We start from the raw sequence: 17,100 nt of genomic DNA, 5'->3' as shown, positions 1-17,100 counted from the left end.
CTGTAACATTTGAACCATAACTACAGTATATGTTCAACGTTATTCTAACTTGTTATCAATCAAGATCGCCCCTTTGTGTGTGTTTGCGTTTTTGTATGTATTGATGTACTTTGGTCATTCTTTCAATTGCCTATTTGTGGGTTTAGTTAGGAAATCTCTGAATTATTCACTAGAATCTGTATTGTTGAGGATTCAAAGTGAATTTCAAATTCGAAAATCACGTTGCTTTCTTGATTCACTAATGAATAACCCTTTCCATAGTACGGTAACCACTTTTTCCCATTTTGTAAAGTGGTGAGACAGTTATCCTGATGCTTGTATTAGGGTTGCGGTCATAGAAGACCTTGTTGAATCCTGCTTGAGAATTGTGAGGGCTGTTTTGTTACCTTGCATTGCGTTGCTCATGAAAACAGTGTGACTATTTCAACAAGAGATGTGAGTCGATAGGGGTCTACTGAAATGGATCTCACACCAACAGTTTAACCCATACTGCCTGGCACTCAAAGATTTAAATGCGTACTATATAGTAACCATGAGACAGAACGTGAAAGATAAATCCATGTCATATTTTGAAAGCTGAATGTTACACCGTACGGACAGTGTTCTAAAACAAAATGTTAAAATGCTTTTGCAATGTAATGTGTTTGCAATATTTTTAGTGTACTGATAGTATTCTCTGTCTGATACATTTATTTTCTAGTGATGCATTTGATTTCCAATATGGTATCATTATATTAAGACTTAAGGAAGGCCTTGATGCTACAGAACATGGTGGGTATCCATTTGTCATATAATAAATGTGATATTCTGTCTAGTATTTCAATGAACCTCTGGGTAGTGTGACCCTCCCAAGTTCTGAGTCGTTGGATGAGATGATGTTTGATGTTGATAGCATTTCTCCCTACATTTCAAATAGCAAAGAAAGGACATTTTTTATTTATTTTTGGAAGTGGTATAGGAGGTGTTTCTGGGAACAGGGCAATTCTGGGACATTTCAGAGCACTTTGTGACTTACAGGCAAAACTCTATGTAACTGAAATAGTAATTCAGAACAATAGCAAAGTATTTTTTATGTAGAGAGAAAAGAAGGAATAAGGGTGCGCCTAAAACAAGTGGAAATAACAAATAACAATATAAAAATAGGAATATAAAAATAGCAGCAGTGACAAATCGTCCGAAAAAATGTCCAAATGTAATATAAAAATTGGAATAGCAACGGTACCTAATAGTCCAAATATAAAATGTCCAAATGTGCAACTGGTGGTCCTAGTGGTCCATCAAAAGGGTATGTAGCGTCCCGAATGTATATCTGTAGTTTGAAGATGAATATGCGGGAAGAACAGAAGAGAGAGAAAACTCCAGTGGTGTAGTATGAAAACAAAATGTGGATATTGTGTAAATAATAGTAGAACTACTCACAATATTCAGAGCTTAAATCCAGCTCTGGTATGGATAGCGTGAAGTGGAATAATCCCCACTCAAGGATATGTTGTGCTCCTCTTTGGTCCTATAGTAAAATGATGGAGTAGTCCAACTCGGGATAAGAAAATAAAAAATATATAGTGCTCACTGTATAGTTGGTAAAATAATTAAAATAAAATAAAATATACTCACAGTATATAGAGCAGATGTACTGTTCAGTGGATGGCGTATGGGTGGTATAATCCCCACCTTAAGGATTCTTTAGTATTCCAATATGGTGGAAAACCAATGGTAGTTAGGTCTGGATAAAATAAACTTGCATAGAATAAAATAGCAAATAATATAATACTGAAGTGAAAAGAGGAATGTGGCAAGCCAGTGTATAATAGCCAAATATTCCTTTAATAACACTTTGATTTAAAAAAAAAAGGAGTTTCTATACGCGTTTCGCCACAATAGGCTTCATCAAGTAGAAACATATAAAAAGAAAGAAAGACATTCCTGATTCCTATTTTTTATATAGATTGTATAATTTCTACATGCATTTGTCAAGTCGAAGACATTTTACGTTTAATTTCATTCCCATGAAGCTCTGTTTTAATAGACCCATGAATCACGGCTTGTTCTATATATAGTCAAATGTTAATGTCATGTAATGTTTTCTTTAAAGTTGGTTAGTATTCAGGTACGGGGTTGATCCAACACGGCCTCATTGGTTTTGTTTGTTTTAAAGGAGAAGTTATTGCTTCTAAAGAAAAAGTGAAAAAAACTTCAACTGCAGGAAAGAATGTTGAAGGTGATTCTGATTCTCAAATCAATGGAGGTAATAGTCTTAAGAAAATATTGATGACACTGGTGATGAGGCCGTTATAAAATCAGGTTTTCTAGATTCCAGAGTTAAATTATTGAATTATTAACATTAAAGGAACATTTTTAGCCTTTATTTATGTATTTGTCAGTATAAAGAATGCGTGAAAGAGCAATACAACATATGGTCAATATGAAATAATAAAAGACAAACATGTGGACTATAATTTTAATAACCCGGTGAGTGTGGATATGGCACAATAAGCAATGTAAGACATCTCAAGGTGTATCGTAAGTGCTACATACCTCTTAATATGTACGGTTAATGAAGCTCTTGTACAAGGGTCTGGGAGGCCACATTACAGATAACTTTGACGAAGGGGCTAGTAAGAGTCTCAAAAGTGGGTGTAGTAGAATACACGATAGCTCGGGTAAGAGCGTGGATAGAAGACATATTAGGGAGGAGGAGTTGAAACATGAGGGTGATATAAGAAACACAAGAAAAGGAGTAGGAGAAACAAGGGGGGGGGGGCTATAGGAATCACAAGAAAGGGGTAAGAAACAAAAAGGGGTGCAAGGGGCATAATAGACAAGGTTGGCATAAGACACAAAATGGGGGTAAGAGAAGCAAGTTGGCATAAGAGACGCAAGGGGTATAAGATACACAAGAAGGGCATAGTAGACTAAAGGGGGACATAAGGAACACAAGAAACATAAGGCATTTAGTCACAAGAGTGCATGAGACACAAGAGGCATAAGAGAGACAAAAGAAGGCTATGGTGCAAAAGGGGGGTACAAAAACAATATGTGGCAGGAAACAAAGGGGGTTAAGAATACAAAAAAGGTAAAGAGACAGAAGAGGGGCATAATAGACACATGGGGAGTATGGGGGCATGGGTAAGAGAGACAAAAGGGGGTTTAGGCGCAAATGGGAGATACAAATATAAAATGATGGTAGATGGCATGGTCATACTTGGACTTCTTTTCTTCTTGACGTTTCTTGAAGCAACAAGCCCTGAGGTTGCATCACCGTCAGTTACTTCTGCTGGACACAAGATCTCCACAGACAGTTCCTCTCGGTTCCAGAGGAAACAGGGAAAAGGGACCATTGATGTCTGGTGGCTGTTTGATGATGGAGGTAACACAAATTGCATGGTCATAACCTGACAGGGGACAAAATGTGAGAAAAGCAATTGGTACCAGTATGTGAAAATGATTATCACCTAATCACCGTACGCTTATACCATGTTGTGATTGTAGCTATATATAATATTATGTTAAATTGCATCTGATAGTTTGCATGCTTATCATGGATACATTCACAACTAATACACCCACAAACTCTGGTTTTCAGCTTAAGGTTTCAAACAATGATCAATAATATGCAATCATTAAATTAGAATTATACATACCGTCCTACTGAAACCATTATCTTCATAGGTCTGACTCTGCTGATACCATACCTATTAACTACCAAGAAACAGTGGAAAGAATGCAAAATCCGTGTCTTCACCGGAGGAAAAATTAACGCTATTGATGACAGCAAACGCATGTAAGCCATGTATCATATACAATTTAATTGAAGACAATTATTCTGTCTTTCTGTTAATTGTAGCATGGAATGTGAGAATTTAAAGTAAATTTTAAATTCAAGGCCAGAGTAGTCAAACTGATAGAACAGCTGATTTAGAGAATGTTTTCAGTTCAGCTATTTTGACCTCAAAGTGACTCCCCAGATACCTAAAGTTCACTGAAGTTATTGTAATCTCACTGTCGTTTTCATGTTTTTTCTGTTTAAAGGATGGCAACGTTACTGAACAAGTTCCGCATCAATTATTCTGATATTCTAATTATTGGAGATATAAACAAGGCACCCAGGCCAGACAGGTATGGTACAGATTGAAAGAGCTCTTACTGAAAATATTGGCGTCACAATGAATCTGTGCAGTAATGGGAACTCAAAGTAGACAAGATCTCAAAATTCTATCTCAATATAATGCTAGCATTGGTGTGACGAGATCTCATAATCTCTCGAACAAGACCTCATAGGATTTTATTTCTGTGTGTTGACTGAGATTTTACATCGCTTTCTCTCTCTTTCTACCATCTATCCTAGTGTATTTATCTATCTTATCGACCACTGACTGTTGATTTTTCAATCACAGTCGTAATTTGGAGTAGTATGCCAAAGCTGCCTGGGATAGGTAAGCTATTTTAGCTATTTAGATATTCTCAGGACATTAAGACCCATTCCACACTTACCCCCTAATTTTTCCTGCCTTGTTTATAACTGTGGCTTAGAGGGTGGACATGTGGATGGAGACACGAGGAAGGGTATGTGCCTTAAGGCAATGTACTAATGCTACACAAGTGAAAATAGCGAAGTGAAAAACACTATGTTGTTATGCAATAACTGATAGTAACTTATGAGATTGGAAAGTTAGCAAAGTATAGGCGGCCATTAAGTTTACTTGAAAGTAATCACGTTGTTTGTATAGAACAATTGTTTAGAGCCAAGTACTGTGCATGTGGAAGTTGTAAATATTTGGTGTATATTTATCTGAAGAGATGCTAGATGCTAAAGTAGAGTTATATTCCTTGACAGTAACACCGTAACATAAGGTCATAGTTTGTGACATTAAACATGACAGGAGGTAACATGGATAGATAGGTGGCTAAATAAAGAAATGGATCTGACATAATAAATCACAGCAGCTGACTGTCAGGGTCTTACCTGAGGTGGGAGTCTGTAGCGCAGATATGTTTGCTCACCCTTGCAGATAGACACAGTCCAAGGTGACCAGGTAAGAAGCCACCTGGAATGTGAATCTGTGCACGGGGCTGTGCAGGAAAGGTGTTCCAATGCCGTACCGACAAGGACACAAACAGCAGGATAGTCAAGGGATAGCTGAAGTGAAAGGATGCCAGAGGTAAGGATAAACGAAGTGTAGCCGAAGTCAGAAGCCGGGGTCAATATGGAATAAAAGTTCAGGAGACTAGAAAACAGGAACTTAGCACATACACCAGATCAAAGAGTTGATGATGTCCTCAGGGAGGGGCAGTTTATATACCCAGCAGATTAATGATCAGTCTCAGGTGAAGCACATCAATGACCATAGAATAAGTCCAGCCCCCAGGGCTGCAGACATAGCCAGGAATAATAGGGCTATAACAACTCCAAAGAAACAGAACTGCGGTGGCTCAAAGGCAGATAGAAGACCCAGGACAACAAAGGACCCAGGTTCTATGTAGATTTTGAGGGGACTTTCATGTCATGTAGTTATATCAACATAATTAAAATTCCTCACAAGCATAGTGTTTACACATATGGTTTCCCATAAACACTTCGCATGTGCTACACAGGCCATGTTACCTTATAATTCCTGCTCAATACGAGGGTCAATACGAGGGTAGAATTATTTATAGGGTTACCCCCTCTAAGAAGTGTTTCTGTTTTACCAAGCTCACTTTTCTCTTTCTTTAGCATTATTTTTAGAACAAGTTTACCTTTGGGATGACTGTTTAATTGGCCAGCATTATGCAGAAAGCCTTGTGGTCCCAAAAAAAATTGTTAGAGGTACTACAACAATGTTATATACAATATATAGAATTTGTGTACAATGGCGCTTAGAATAGGTGCAAATGTATAAAGCTGCTACCACCTAGAGTGCCGTCCTCTCACAGCTTGGCACTCACAGATACAATATGGTGAAGATACTGAGTGATATACACAACAAAACCCAGTGTAAGGTGGAGCGCTATGTAATAACTTACCCCCCTTGGGGCTCTCAGTTAACCTAAGGGGGGAAATAGAGTACAATAGTGTAGAGTGTTTGATACAATCTGAGTGAAATAACCAAAAAAATGGTTCACTCACGTGGTTCTGAGCCTAAACAGGACAGGCTCAGATCTCTCGAGCAGGCGTGTCCTTAAGGAAACACAAACCCTTTAAAGGATGGTTCTCTAAGTTTATCTCTCTGGAAAGTGTGATAGAAACCAAAATCTGGTGCAATAAATTCCGAATACCAGTGTGTGCAGATAGATAAATGAAACTGCTCACCTTGTATAGAGCCTTAGACTTGGCTCTAAGTTATTCAGCAAATGTGTCTATAAGAGGACACATACCCTTCTTTAGTTGAAGAGGGAACTGTAGATGTAGACTAATCAAAATCTCAGGTGGACAGCTAATAATAAATAAAAGTGTATTTATTGGTAAAAATATGTGTATAACACTATAAAAACAACAAATGGTATAAGTATAAAAACAAATGTCCAAACTTCTGAGATGATCCGAGACGCGTTTCGCCTGGTCGGCTTTTTCAATCGGTGTCTTTCTCTTGGTTCCCGGTCTTCTTTTAAATGCTGTCTGTGGGTTTCATTGGTCGATGGTTTTGCGCCTTCCGATACCCTTTCAGCTGTGGCCATGATTAGCTCCCTTTCGTTCCGGTTTCGTCGACCGGAAGTGATGTCGCGCTGATATCGTCGCCCGGAAGTGACGTATCGCTAGTGCGAAGTCCTATTTTCTGTTGAGTCCATTCACGCCATTTTGTTTAATGGCAGCGATCTAATAGGAAAGTAGTGCTCCCATAGGGATATAGTTCAGGAGAGTAAGGGCAACATAGAAAACTTATTAGATACAGAAAAAAATATTGAATGTGTCCAAATGTTATAACGGTCTTAAAGGTGCATTTTATTCTTGGACATACAGGTGCATCTATGTTTATGTTTATCCTTATATAGGTGTATTTCATCTGTCTATTTCAAGTGCATAAAGGGTTCTAGATTCTATATATTAAGAACAGTTATAGTAGGTGGATCATAAAACAATTAAAATCTGACAACCTCATACTTTTAGTGCAAAAAAGGAAATTAAACCTACATGTGTAGAAAGGAATCTCTACCACATGTAGAAGCAGTGATACAAGTGCATAAGAAGATTATAAAAAATGACAAAGTTCAAAGTCGTTATTAAGACCATGAGGTATCAGTGTGTTCAAATTAAAAATCCACCTCATTTCTAATTGCCCCAAGCGTTTAATAAGATCCTCCCCTCTCCAGTTTGGTACCAGTTTGTGTATACCCATAAATTTCATATTATTTGGATTTTTATTATGTTTTTCCAGAAAGTGTGCTGATAAACTATGTTTTATAAATCCATTTTTAATATTTCTAATATGCTCCTGTATACGTACATTGAGGTTATGAATAGTGCGACCCACATAGAATAAACCACAAGGGCATATGATGACATATACGACCTTTTTTGAGTAGCATGTAATTAATTCTTTTATTTTGAAAGTTTGTTTAGAATTTTTGGGGTGGTTAAAAGTCTGTATGTGTCTTTTCGTATTTTGTGTGTTCTTGCATGCACCACAAGTGCCACAGCCAAAGAAGCCTTTTGATTTATTTAGAAAGTGGTCTTGTTCCCTGGTTCTTATGTGGTTATGTACTAAGGTGCGATTCAAACTTGGAACTACTCTGTATACTATAGTGGGTTTCTCGGGGAGAATGGAGTTTAATGTATCATCATTTCTTAGGATGGGCCAGTGTTTGTTCAAAATTCTCTTGAATTGCTTACTTTTGCAGTTGAAATCACAGACAAACACTGGTCCATTTCTAGCTTCCTTTTTCTCCTTATATCTGATTAGGGAGGATCTTTCTTCTACTTTAACCTTGTCATAAGCTGTGTTCAGCAGGTCTTCTTGGTATCCTTTTTCTTTAAAATTATCTAAAACGATCTGTGCCTGCTCATAAAATGTTGTGTCTTCCGTGCAATTGCGCCTTATTCTAAGCAGCTGAGCTCTAGGGGCATTGAGTAGCCACGGAGAATAATGGCAGCTGTTGTCCTGTATATAGCTGTTAACATCTACGACCTTAAAGAAAGTTTTAGTCTTAAGTGTCTGGTTCTCTACATAGATGTTAAGGTCTAGAAAGTTTACACATGATTTGCTATAGTTGGAGGATAATTTAATTCCCCACTCATTGGAGTTGAGGTGTGTAAGAAAGGTTTGTAGAGACTCCTCATCTCCCCTCCATATAAAGAACAGATCGTCTATGTACCTGCGATAGGTCACGAGGCTCGACTCCCATCTAGTATCCCCATAGATGAACTCTTGTTCCCAATGGGACATGAAGAGATTCGCATAGCTGGGAGCGAACCTCGTGCCCATCGCAGTACCGCATGTTTGAAGATAAAAATTGTTCCCGTACCAAAAGTAGTTATTGTGGAGGATCCATGCAATCCCCTCAACAATAAAATCTACCTGGTCTGGATGCAGGCTGCGGGATTGGTCTAGAAATGTTTTAGTCGCCAAGCAACCTCTTTCATGGGGGATGATCGTATATAGTGAGGTTACATCTGATGTAACCAAATAAAAATTATCCTCCCACTTTATATTGTCAAGTATCTGTAGTATACTGATCGTGTCTTTTAGGTAACTCGGGCATTCTCGTACAATGTTGTCCACAATTGCAACATCTGCATCTTTTGAATTGTAGCCTTTTTACCTTGTCTTGTAGGTACAATATGTTCCAAAAAGGAGGCAACTCAAAATGGGTTTCACAATTTCCTACCTATTTCCTTTTTTTTTTGCAATCTGTAGCATAAAATGCTTTGAAGATCTTGTGGAACCGTACCGGCTGCATGAAGGAAATGTGGACAACATCACAGCAGAAGAGATGAAGAGAAAGGAGCCATGGAAGATCTCAGATGATGAATTAGAGATGGTTAAAGAGAAGGTAAGACCTCAATCTCCATACTGCTCACTCTTCCTTACTTAGATTTCCATAAACGATTGCACAAAATTCTCTCTTTACCGTGGTCATCAAACACTTTGGTCTCAATTTAATATTTTTCGATAGGCTTTTCAAATTATTTAATATTTTGAATAAATGTTTGAAATTTATTTTTCTAAATTTTAAAATATCAAAAATATATACCGTATAAAAAATTTAAATATATTGTTTTTTTCCCTAAAAATATGAAGTCGTTTTAAAAGTGTTTCCAAATCCATTAAATCATTTGAAAAGCTTAATCAAAAATATTAAATCATGGCCTTTATCCCTTATAATCATCACTAAAACAAAGATTATTTAGCTCCCCACTGACTTTGTAGGTTGTGTTTTTAACAATATCCGTATTTATCATCTATATCAAGTAAAATTTATTAGTAGATGTCACTAAAAATCAGTTCTAACCACAATACCCATGAACTTTTATTAAAATATTCCCGAGTAGGCTTTCTACTTTTAGCATGAAAAGTGCAGTTATGTAAAAATAGAAACAATTATGTAAAAAAACAACAAAAAACTCCAGCCTGTTATTTGCAATCTATGTCCATCATCCTTTCTTTTACTAAAGGAACACTATAGTTACCAGAACAACTACAGCTTATGGTATTTGTCCTGGTGAGTATAATTATTCCCTTTTTTTTTGCAGTAAACCCTGTCTTTTTAGAGAAAATGCAGTTTTTAAATTACGGCCTAGGGATACGTCTACTGGCCACGCCTCAGATGGCTGCTAGAGGTTCTTCCTGGGGCAGTGCTTCACAATGTGCAGTTCTGCCATTTAGTGTCTCCACCCTCTGCATGCAGACACTGAACTTTCATCATAGAGATGCATTGATTCAATGTATTTCTATGAGGAGATGCTGATTGGCCAGGGCTGTGTTTGACTTGTGCTGGCTCTGCCCCTGATCTGCCTTCCTGATGAGCTCAGTCAAACCAATGCTTTCTGATGTGAAAGCATTATAATTGGCTTTGAATAACACTTCCGATGATGCCATACAAGCAGGCAGATCAGGGGCAGAGCCAGCAGCAGCAAACTCGAATAAGTAAGATTTTGCTATATTTAAGGGGTCAACTGAGGGCCAGGGAGGCTTGATGGTGGTTTTAACACAATAGGGTCAGGAATACATTTTTGTGTTCCTTACCCTGTAGTGTTCCTTTAATGTTGTTGTTTTTTTTGCAGATGTAGAAGTTTTCATGTCTGATCCTGAGTGACTGGCACCTCTGGTAGTTGCAGTACAGCTCCATATCAGCAGACCACTGTCTGTTCCGCCATCACTTTGGTGGTATTCATATTAAAGTAGTAACAGTTCTGGGTCAATGCATCTTTTCACAAGGCTTTTTTTACTCTGTTAGGTGTTAGGGGGTGATGGGGTTGCATCCCATCCAATTCTGTGCAGCCACTATATTTACAGAGTGGTCAGAACTTAGTACTTACAAGCTTCACTGATATTAAAATAGTAATAATTGAAAAGCAAGAAAAAGAAGGTTCAATAAACCCAACAAATTGACATTGTTTCCAATAGTAAGATTACAATTAACTGCAAAAATTTCCTGAAGGTTTTTGATGTGTGCTATTTAGTTCCAGCCACTAGATGGCTCTAGAGAACACATAATCAGTGTACAATTCGCACACTATACAGAATATATTACAAAGTACTACACAATATATAGTTAAAAGGGAAGAAAAATATATTGTTAAAAGGACAACACAACTTTAATGTGTTTTGGGCTGATTACTATGCAGTGTTTGAGCATGCGATAGACAATAGTATATGTTGCTATGACTGTCTGCAACCTGGTTGTCGTTTTAATGAAACCGTATTAGTGAGCAGAGGGGAGCAACCGCACAAGCTAAACATTGCACACGAATGGTGGTTAAAGGAGAAGTTGTGCTGGTTATGGTGCTAGTAGACTGTGGGCAGCAATCGTCAGTACTGGGTCAAACTGTTTTTAAGTGGTTTGTCAAACTCCAGGACTTTCTGATGAATCCACAGATGGTCTCTGGCTCCTAGTATTGAAAAAGGAAAAGTAACTAGAAGCATATTATTCTTCTAATAACAGATAATATGAGAACTGGGGAAAAGCTTAGAGAAAAATAAGAAAAACTACCACAACAAGAGGACATAGTCTTAAATTAGAGGGGCAAAGGTTTAAAAATAATATCAGGAAGTATTACTTTACTGAGAGGGTAGTGGATGCATGGAATAGCCTTCCAGCTGAAGTGGTAGAGGTTAACACAGTAAAGGAGTTTAAGCATGCGTGGGATAGGCATAAGACTATCCTAACTATAAGATAAGGCCAGGGACTAATGAAAGTATTTAGAAAATTGGGCAGACTAGATGGGCCGAATGGTTCTTATCTGCCGTCACATACTATGTTTCTAGAAACTCAGTAACTGGTCCTTCGTTTTAGCTCACTTGTGCCATTACAGAGTAAACCTCAACCATTAGCATATCAGACTTATCCCACCCATAGGGGCATTGCAAAACCAAAATACCGGCAAGTTCTCTCTGCACGATAGATACAGCAACCCTGGTTTTGTCCTTCTATGGGCCTCGACAGGAAGGTGTAGCTGATACCCCTCTAGGCACAGTGAGCACACGGTTCATGTATGAATTATCCTGTTAGCTTGGGGAGAGTCAAGTTAATACATTACAACACAGACTGAGGATATTAGAACTCTCAGAACAGGCAAAAGCGTAACTTTCCCTTTGGTAAATCCCTGCTCTGGTCTCAAAAATGTTTTTGCTCACTTGTACCATTAGTAAGATTAAAATAAACCAGCAGTAATGACCCGGTGGGTTTGGATATGTGCTCTTTTGTTCCAGCTCCAAGGTGGCTCTAAAAACCCCCAAACCATAATCAGTGTACGATGGACATTCGCACAAAGTATATGTATAATAGGACACTTTGGGAACCATAACAACTTTAACGCATTTGATCGTTTTGGCCCAATTCAAATGCTGTATTTTTTACATGTTCACATTGTTGTGCAGATTAAGTAAAATGAATTCAAATTCTGAGTTGGTGCTTAGAACGTGGCCTTTAAGCACAGAGTTACAGGATTGATTTCTAATTATCCTCGTGTGACGAAGTGAAATAAAATGCCTCTTCTTTGAGCATATTTGTATGGTATCAGAATTCGAGCTAAACTCTTTGTGTGTTTACAATTTGACAAGCTGTTACAGCTAAAAGAACTTCACTACCGTGAAGAATTCTTGATGATTAAAGTGACCACACGAAAAAGCATTAACTAGGTAACTAATATAGCAACTTATGGCTTTTTCATGTGGTCACTTTAAAGATCAGGTACTCTTCATAGTATGAACTTTTATTGTATAAAGCAGAACAGACTAAAGTGGAAAATGCTTTACTTTCATCTATGTATGATAGCTGGGACAGGTTATTTCCATGATTAGTAAGCTGGTGTCCCTACCTGTACTTCAAGTGTTACTCCTGACATCATACCCACTGCAATCCACTGTAGTGTTTACGATGCTAGGAGCACCCTGGTCTCATTCCCTGGAAATGAAGCAAACCATTTTCTAATGGGTTCCACCAGGCTCCTGATGTTCTTTGTAGGAGGATTTATGACATTTGCTCCTGCAGAGCTGTAGAAGCCGGATGCCAATTCTGCCGGCCATCGACTGGCTGTGACTCAGCTGATCGCTCACAGCCAAACAATGAGCATCCGTACATCGACACTTTTTCAGAGCCGACTCATGATGCTCCCTTAACGTGGCGGGAGGTAGAGTCACACCTCCAGCAGTAGAGGGGCTAATTCACAGGTTCCAGGCACCATGACCACTTCAAATGCCTGAAGTAGTCATTGTGCTTTTATTACCCTTTAATACACAATTTAATTCACAATTTTGTATTTTGTGGTCTCTGGTGTCATCTACTGACTGGGATCAAACAGTACAATTCCTTCCTTCTCTTTCCTGTCTCATTCTTAAAGTATAACCCAAAAAGAGTCTACCTACATAAGATGAATACCGTTATTAGGGTGGTATTGATTGTCTATAAAAGCAGGATATTTTATGTTATTCCAGAGCTATATCATACAGCATGGGATTATATATGGCCCCCAAATTTTTTTAGATATGAATGCAGAATAATCATAAGTTTATTGATAAATGAAATGTATTCCTTACACAAAGTAACAGGTGATATGGATTTTATATATTTTTAATGCACGGTGTGATATCACTGTAATACATGATGGATGTGTATGAAGAAACGGGTTTGTTTTCCTGTTTTAATATTGTATTTGATCGATTATTATTTTGTTCAGACACTGCGTCAGATCCGTCTCAATGAACTGCTACAGGAGCACTCCACGTCTGCAAACCTTATAGTTGTGTAAGTACTGTTATAAAATATTGCTTTTGTTGTCTTGACTAATGATTTGACTAATTAACATATATCATACATCCCAAGTGTCCCTATTTAGGAGGGACAGTCCCTATTTTGGACTCAAGTTCCTTTGTCCTTGTTTTCAATCCAAATGTCCTTCTTTCATAGGAGCTCCATATGGTTGATGTGTCTGAGTGTATAACAGAGCTCCACAGCAATAATACTCACAGTAAAGTGTTTTTAAACTCCAACAAATGTGTTTAGAAATCAGTCTGTGTAAATAAGATACATTGTTTTTGTTCTAAATGACATTTTAGGACCATAAATTTGTATGGTAAGTCACCTAAAATTTCTTAGAACAGCCGTGACCACACCCCTAAAATTAAAGTGTTACTCTTTGTCTATTTGAAATGCTGGGGGGGCATTCATGTATTGTTCCGAGTAATTGAAGACCTACAGAGGGTTTTTAAGACTGCATCCCCGTTGAGGTGCTTTCTGCCATTTCCTATATTGGATTGTTATATGAATATTTATAAAATAGTTACAATTATTTATATAGCGCCAACATATTCCACAGCGCTGCGAAGCTACAATGAGTTAAATTTCACCGGATCTAGTGACAGTGCATTAATAATGCTTGGAAATCATAAATTATATTATAAATAATACATAAAACACCTGACAGGAAAATCCTCTACTTCCCTTTTCATCACTGTGTAATGACTTTTCCTCCACTAAAATACCCTGGATAGTTTGCCTCTCTAATAAGAACCGTAAAAAGATGCCTTTTTATGTGGGGACTTGAAGATTTTAATGGTAAGACAGCTAACTAACCCAACTTGAGGCAGGACGTATTTTAGATCAAGCGCATTTGAATTTCTAAACTTTACTCTGTCCATGTAACTAAACAGTAGGACTTTATTTTTTTTTATTTTTTTTAAATCTGGGTAATGTTGGTTCTGATTGATCAAACCCAGGAGATTTGGGGGAAAGGGTAAAAAAAAAATAAAAAAAATTCACAACTAACTAATGAAAAAAGAACATAATTTATTTGTAAAGAATAACTTATGCCTAATGCTGAAAGGATATATTGTAAAGCATATAGCCTCCAAGTACCACTGGCTGGATCTCCGATATGAGGGTGTATCTGAGAGTGCTACCAGTACTTAACCACTTATTTACCTTGCATTACTCAAGGCTCTCCTATTAATGGCTAGAAAGAGTCAAATGTAGCTTTGCAATTACACATCCCAAAAAATCGGAATATAGCTAGAATCTCCTACAGACAAATCACACTCACCATGAACAATTAAAAAGAACTAAGCTACCCGACGCGCGTTTTGGCGTCGAAGGCACACACAGGCAAAAGTGCACACAGGCACCAAATCTGGACTTTTGTCCCATTTTCAATAAACTTTCCTTATCATTTTTTAGGCACTTGCTCATTTACATTTTTACTCTTTTAGTAGGGGTTCACTGGGTACTTCAGGCAAACTAGTTTCCTAGATTTTATGCCATCTTTACAGATTGTCTATCCAGACAGGGATATTATAAAGCAGGTGTAGGTAACCTTTGACACTACAGCTCTTGTTGACTACATTTCCCATAATGCTATTATAACCATAAAGCCAGCAAAGCATCATGAGAGATGTTCTATTCCTGATATCTAGTTAGATTATTTATGTGAACAGATACACAGGTAAAGCATTGATATAATGATAAAAGTAGCTCCATAAAAAAACATTTATTAAAGGTGATAAATAATTGTATACAATGGAGGCAGTATGAATGTTACTCTGTACACTTGCTGGCTGAATTACTTGTTTAGGTCTGAATTTTTGGTGCATATTTGCTAAAACATATCTTTTATATGTGATTAAACCATGGGAACTCGAACTTACTGGTTAGCTCCTGCAATTTTCTATTTAAAAATACAATTCAAAGTGAATTTCAAATTTGAGGCCTTAGAGGTTCAACTGGACGCATAGCTTACTTAGAGTATTTTTCTATTTGGCCTGAAATTTGGAATTCACTTTGAATTCTCACCTTAGTGAATAACTCTGAGAATGTTTTCCAATGTAACTGCATTTACTGATCAAACAGCACTACAGCTAGCTTTGCAGTGTCAACATTCTTACTCTGTTCTCTGCTTCCTCCCGATCTCGACTTGCAGAACGATGCCGGTTGCGAGGAAAGGAGCTGTTTCGAATGCTTTATATATGGCCTGGCTGGAAACCCTATCCAAGGATCTGCCGCCGGTTCTGTTAATTCGGGGAAATCACCGGAGTGTCTTAACCTTCTATTCTTAAATCTGACCAAAGTCTGTTGTGGACAAATGACTATAAAACTTACAGTGGTCTCAGGGAAGCAGTGACTAGATGTTTCTGAAACAAGATTAACACAAAATTTAAAATTAGCATCGTTACTTGAAGGGCCAATTCTGATACTGAAAACTACAAGCAATTCCTTTAACCCCTTAAGGACACATGACATGTGTGACATGTCATGATTCCCTTTTATTCCAGAAGTTTGGTCCTAAAGGGGTTAAGGGTAGAACATTCAAAGGCCAATTGCAAAATTTGGTAAACAATAGCTGAAGGGAAAAAAAATCTCTAGGTTTATAGGCAAAACTTGTCTATTCTCGCCTGAATCAATATTGTTTTCAGTTTACTGTAAGGGATATTACAGGGTTTTAATTTAACCCCTTAAGGACACATGACATGTTATACATGTCATGATTCCCTTTTATTCCTGAAGTTTGGTCCTTAAGAGGTTAAACAGGGCTCCCAACAGTCCCTCTTTTGGCAGCACATAACTGATTTCAGGGTACTGTCCCAATGGCCCAATTTAGTTCCCTGGTGGACAACATCCGGAGACCACATCTGGGGACACCAGGGAACTGTATGAATGCATTATTTGACACACTAGCCCTATGAAACGAGTACTAAGACTATGTGGAGAGTACTTCAGCAGCAAATAGGAGGCCAACCGAGCATGCATGACGCCTCCTTAGGCAGGCAAACACGCCCACTTCCTGAGCTGACCTGACCAATGTTGGTGTTGTCAGTGACACAAGTGGCGTCACTGACAATGCCCCCTAGAAGGTCTGCACCCCCTTCCTTATTATATACCTCACAATGCTGGGAGGTATGATTTAACTATGAATTGTTGAAAATTCACCAACAAATTGAAAATTGAATACCAAAATAGGTGACCTGGAGACATATCATGGGGAAAAGAAAGTACACTTTATTTGAATTCTATGGTTTTACATATCAGGACACAATAAAAATAATCTGTTCCTTAGCAGGTATTAAAAGTAGGCAAATACAACTTCAGATGAACAACAACACATGACATATTACACCGTGTGATGATTCACTGAACAAAAATAAAGCCAAAATATAGAAGCCATGTGTGAAAAACTAAGTACACTTTATGATTCATTAGCTTATAGAACCACGTTTAGGAGCAATAACTTGAAATAACTGATTTCTGTATGACTTTATCAGTCTCTAACATCGTTGAGAATGAATTGTGTCCCACTCTTCTTTACAACGTTGATTCAGTTCATTGAGGTTTGCTGGTATTTGTTTATGCACAACTCTCTTAAGGTCCCGCCACAGCATTTCAATTGTCTGGACTTTGATTGGCCATTGCAATACCTTTATTCTTTTCTTTTTCAGCCATTCTGTTGCAGATTTTCTGGTGTGTTTGAGATCATTG

General features: G+C 37.7%; 1 protein-coding gene across 1 annotated transcript in view; it reads left to right on the top strand.

Moving 5' to 3' along the window:
* The window catches only part of LOC134612282 (solute carrier family 12 member 2-like), a 69,895-nt gene extending 53,194 nt beyond the window's left edge, over positions 1–16,701 (top strand). Inside the window, exons 19-26 of the mRNA XM_063456621.1 lie at positions 701–771; positions 2,156–2,245; positions 3,236–3,367; positions 3,670–3,781; positions 4,030–4,116; positions 8,832–8,967; positions 13,313–13,380; positions 15,548–16,701. Of these exons, the coding sequence (XP_063312691.1) occupies positions 701–771; positions 2,156–2,245; positions 3,236–3,367; positions 3,670–3,781; positions 4,030–4,116; positions 8,832–8,967; positions 13,313–13,380; positions 15,548–15,683 (832 nt within the window). The 3' untranslated portion in view covers positions 15,684–16,701. The remainder of the gene's footprint in view (positions 1–700; positions 772–2,155; positions 2,246–3,235; positions 3,368–3,669; positions 3,782–4,029; positions 4,117–8,831; positions 8,968–13,312; positions 13,381–15,547) is intronic.
* The last annotated feature ends 399 nt before the right edge of the window (positions 16,702–17,100 follow it).

This window comes from Pelobates fuscus, chromosome 5 (assembly GCF_036172605.1).
Source record: "Pelobates fuscus isolate aPelFus1 chromosome 5, aPelFus1.pri, whole genome shotgun sequence".
Lineage (NCBI taxonomy): Eukaryota > Metazoa > Chordata > Amphibia > Anura > Pelobatidae > Pelobates > Pelobates fuscus.
The sequence above is the reverse complement of the archived record's forward strand: the minus strand, read 5'-3'. Positions and strand labels throughout refer to the sequence as shown.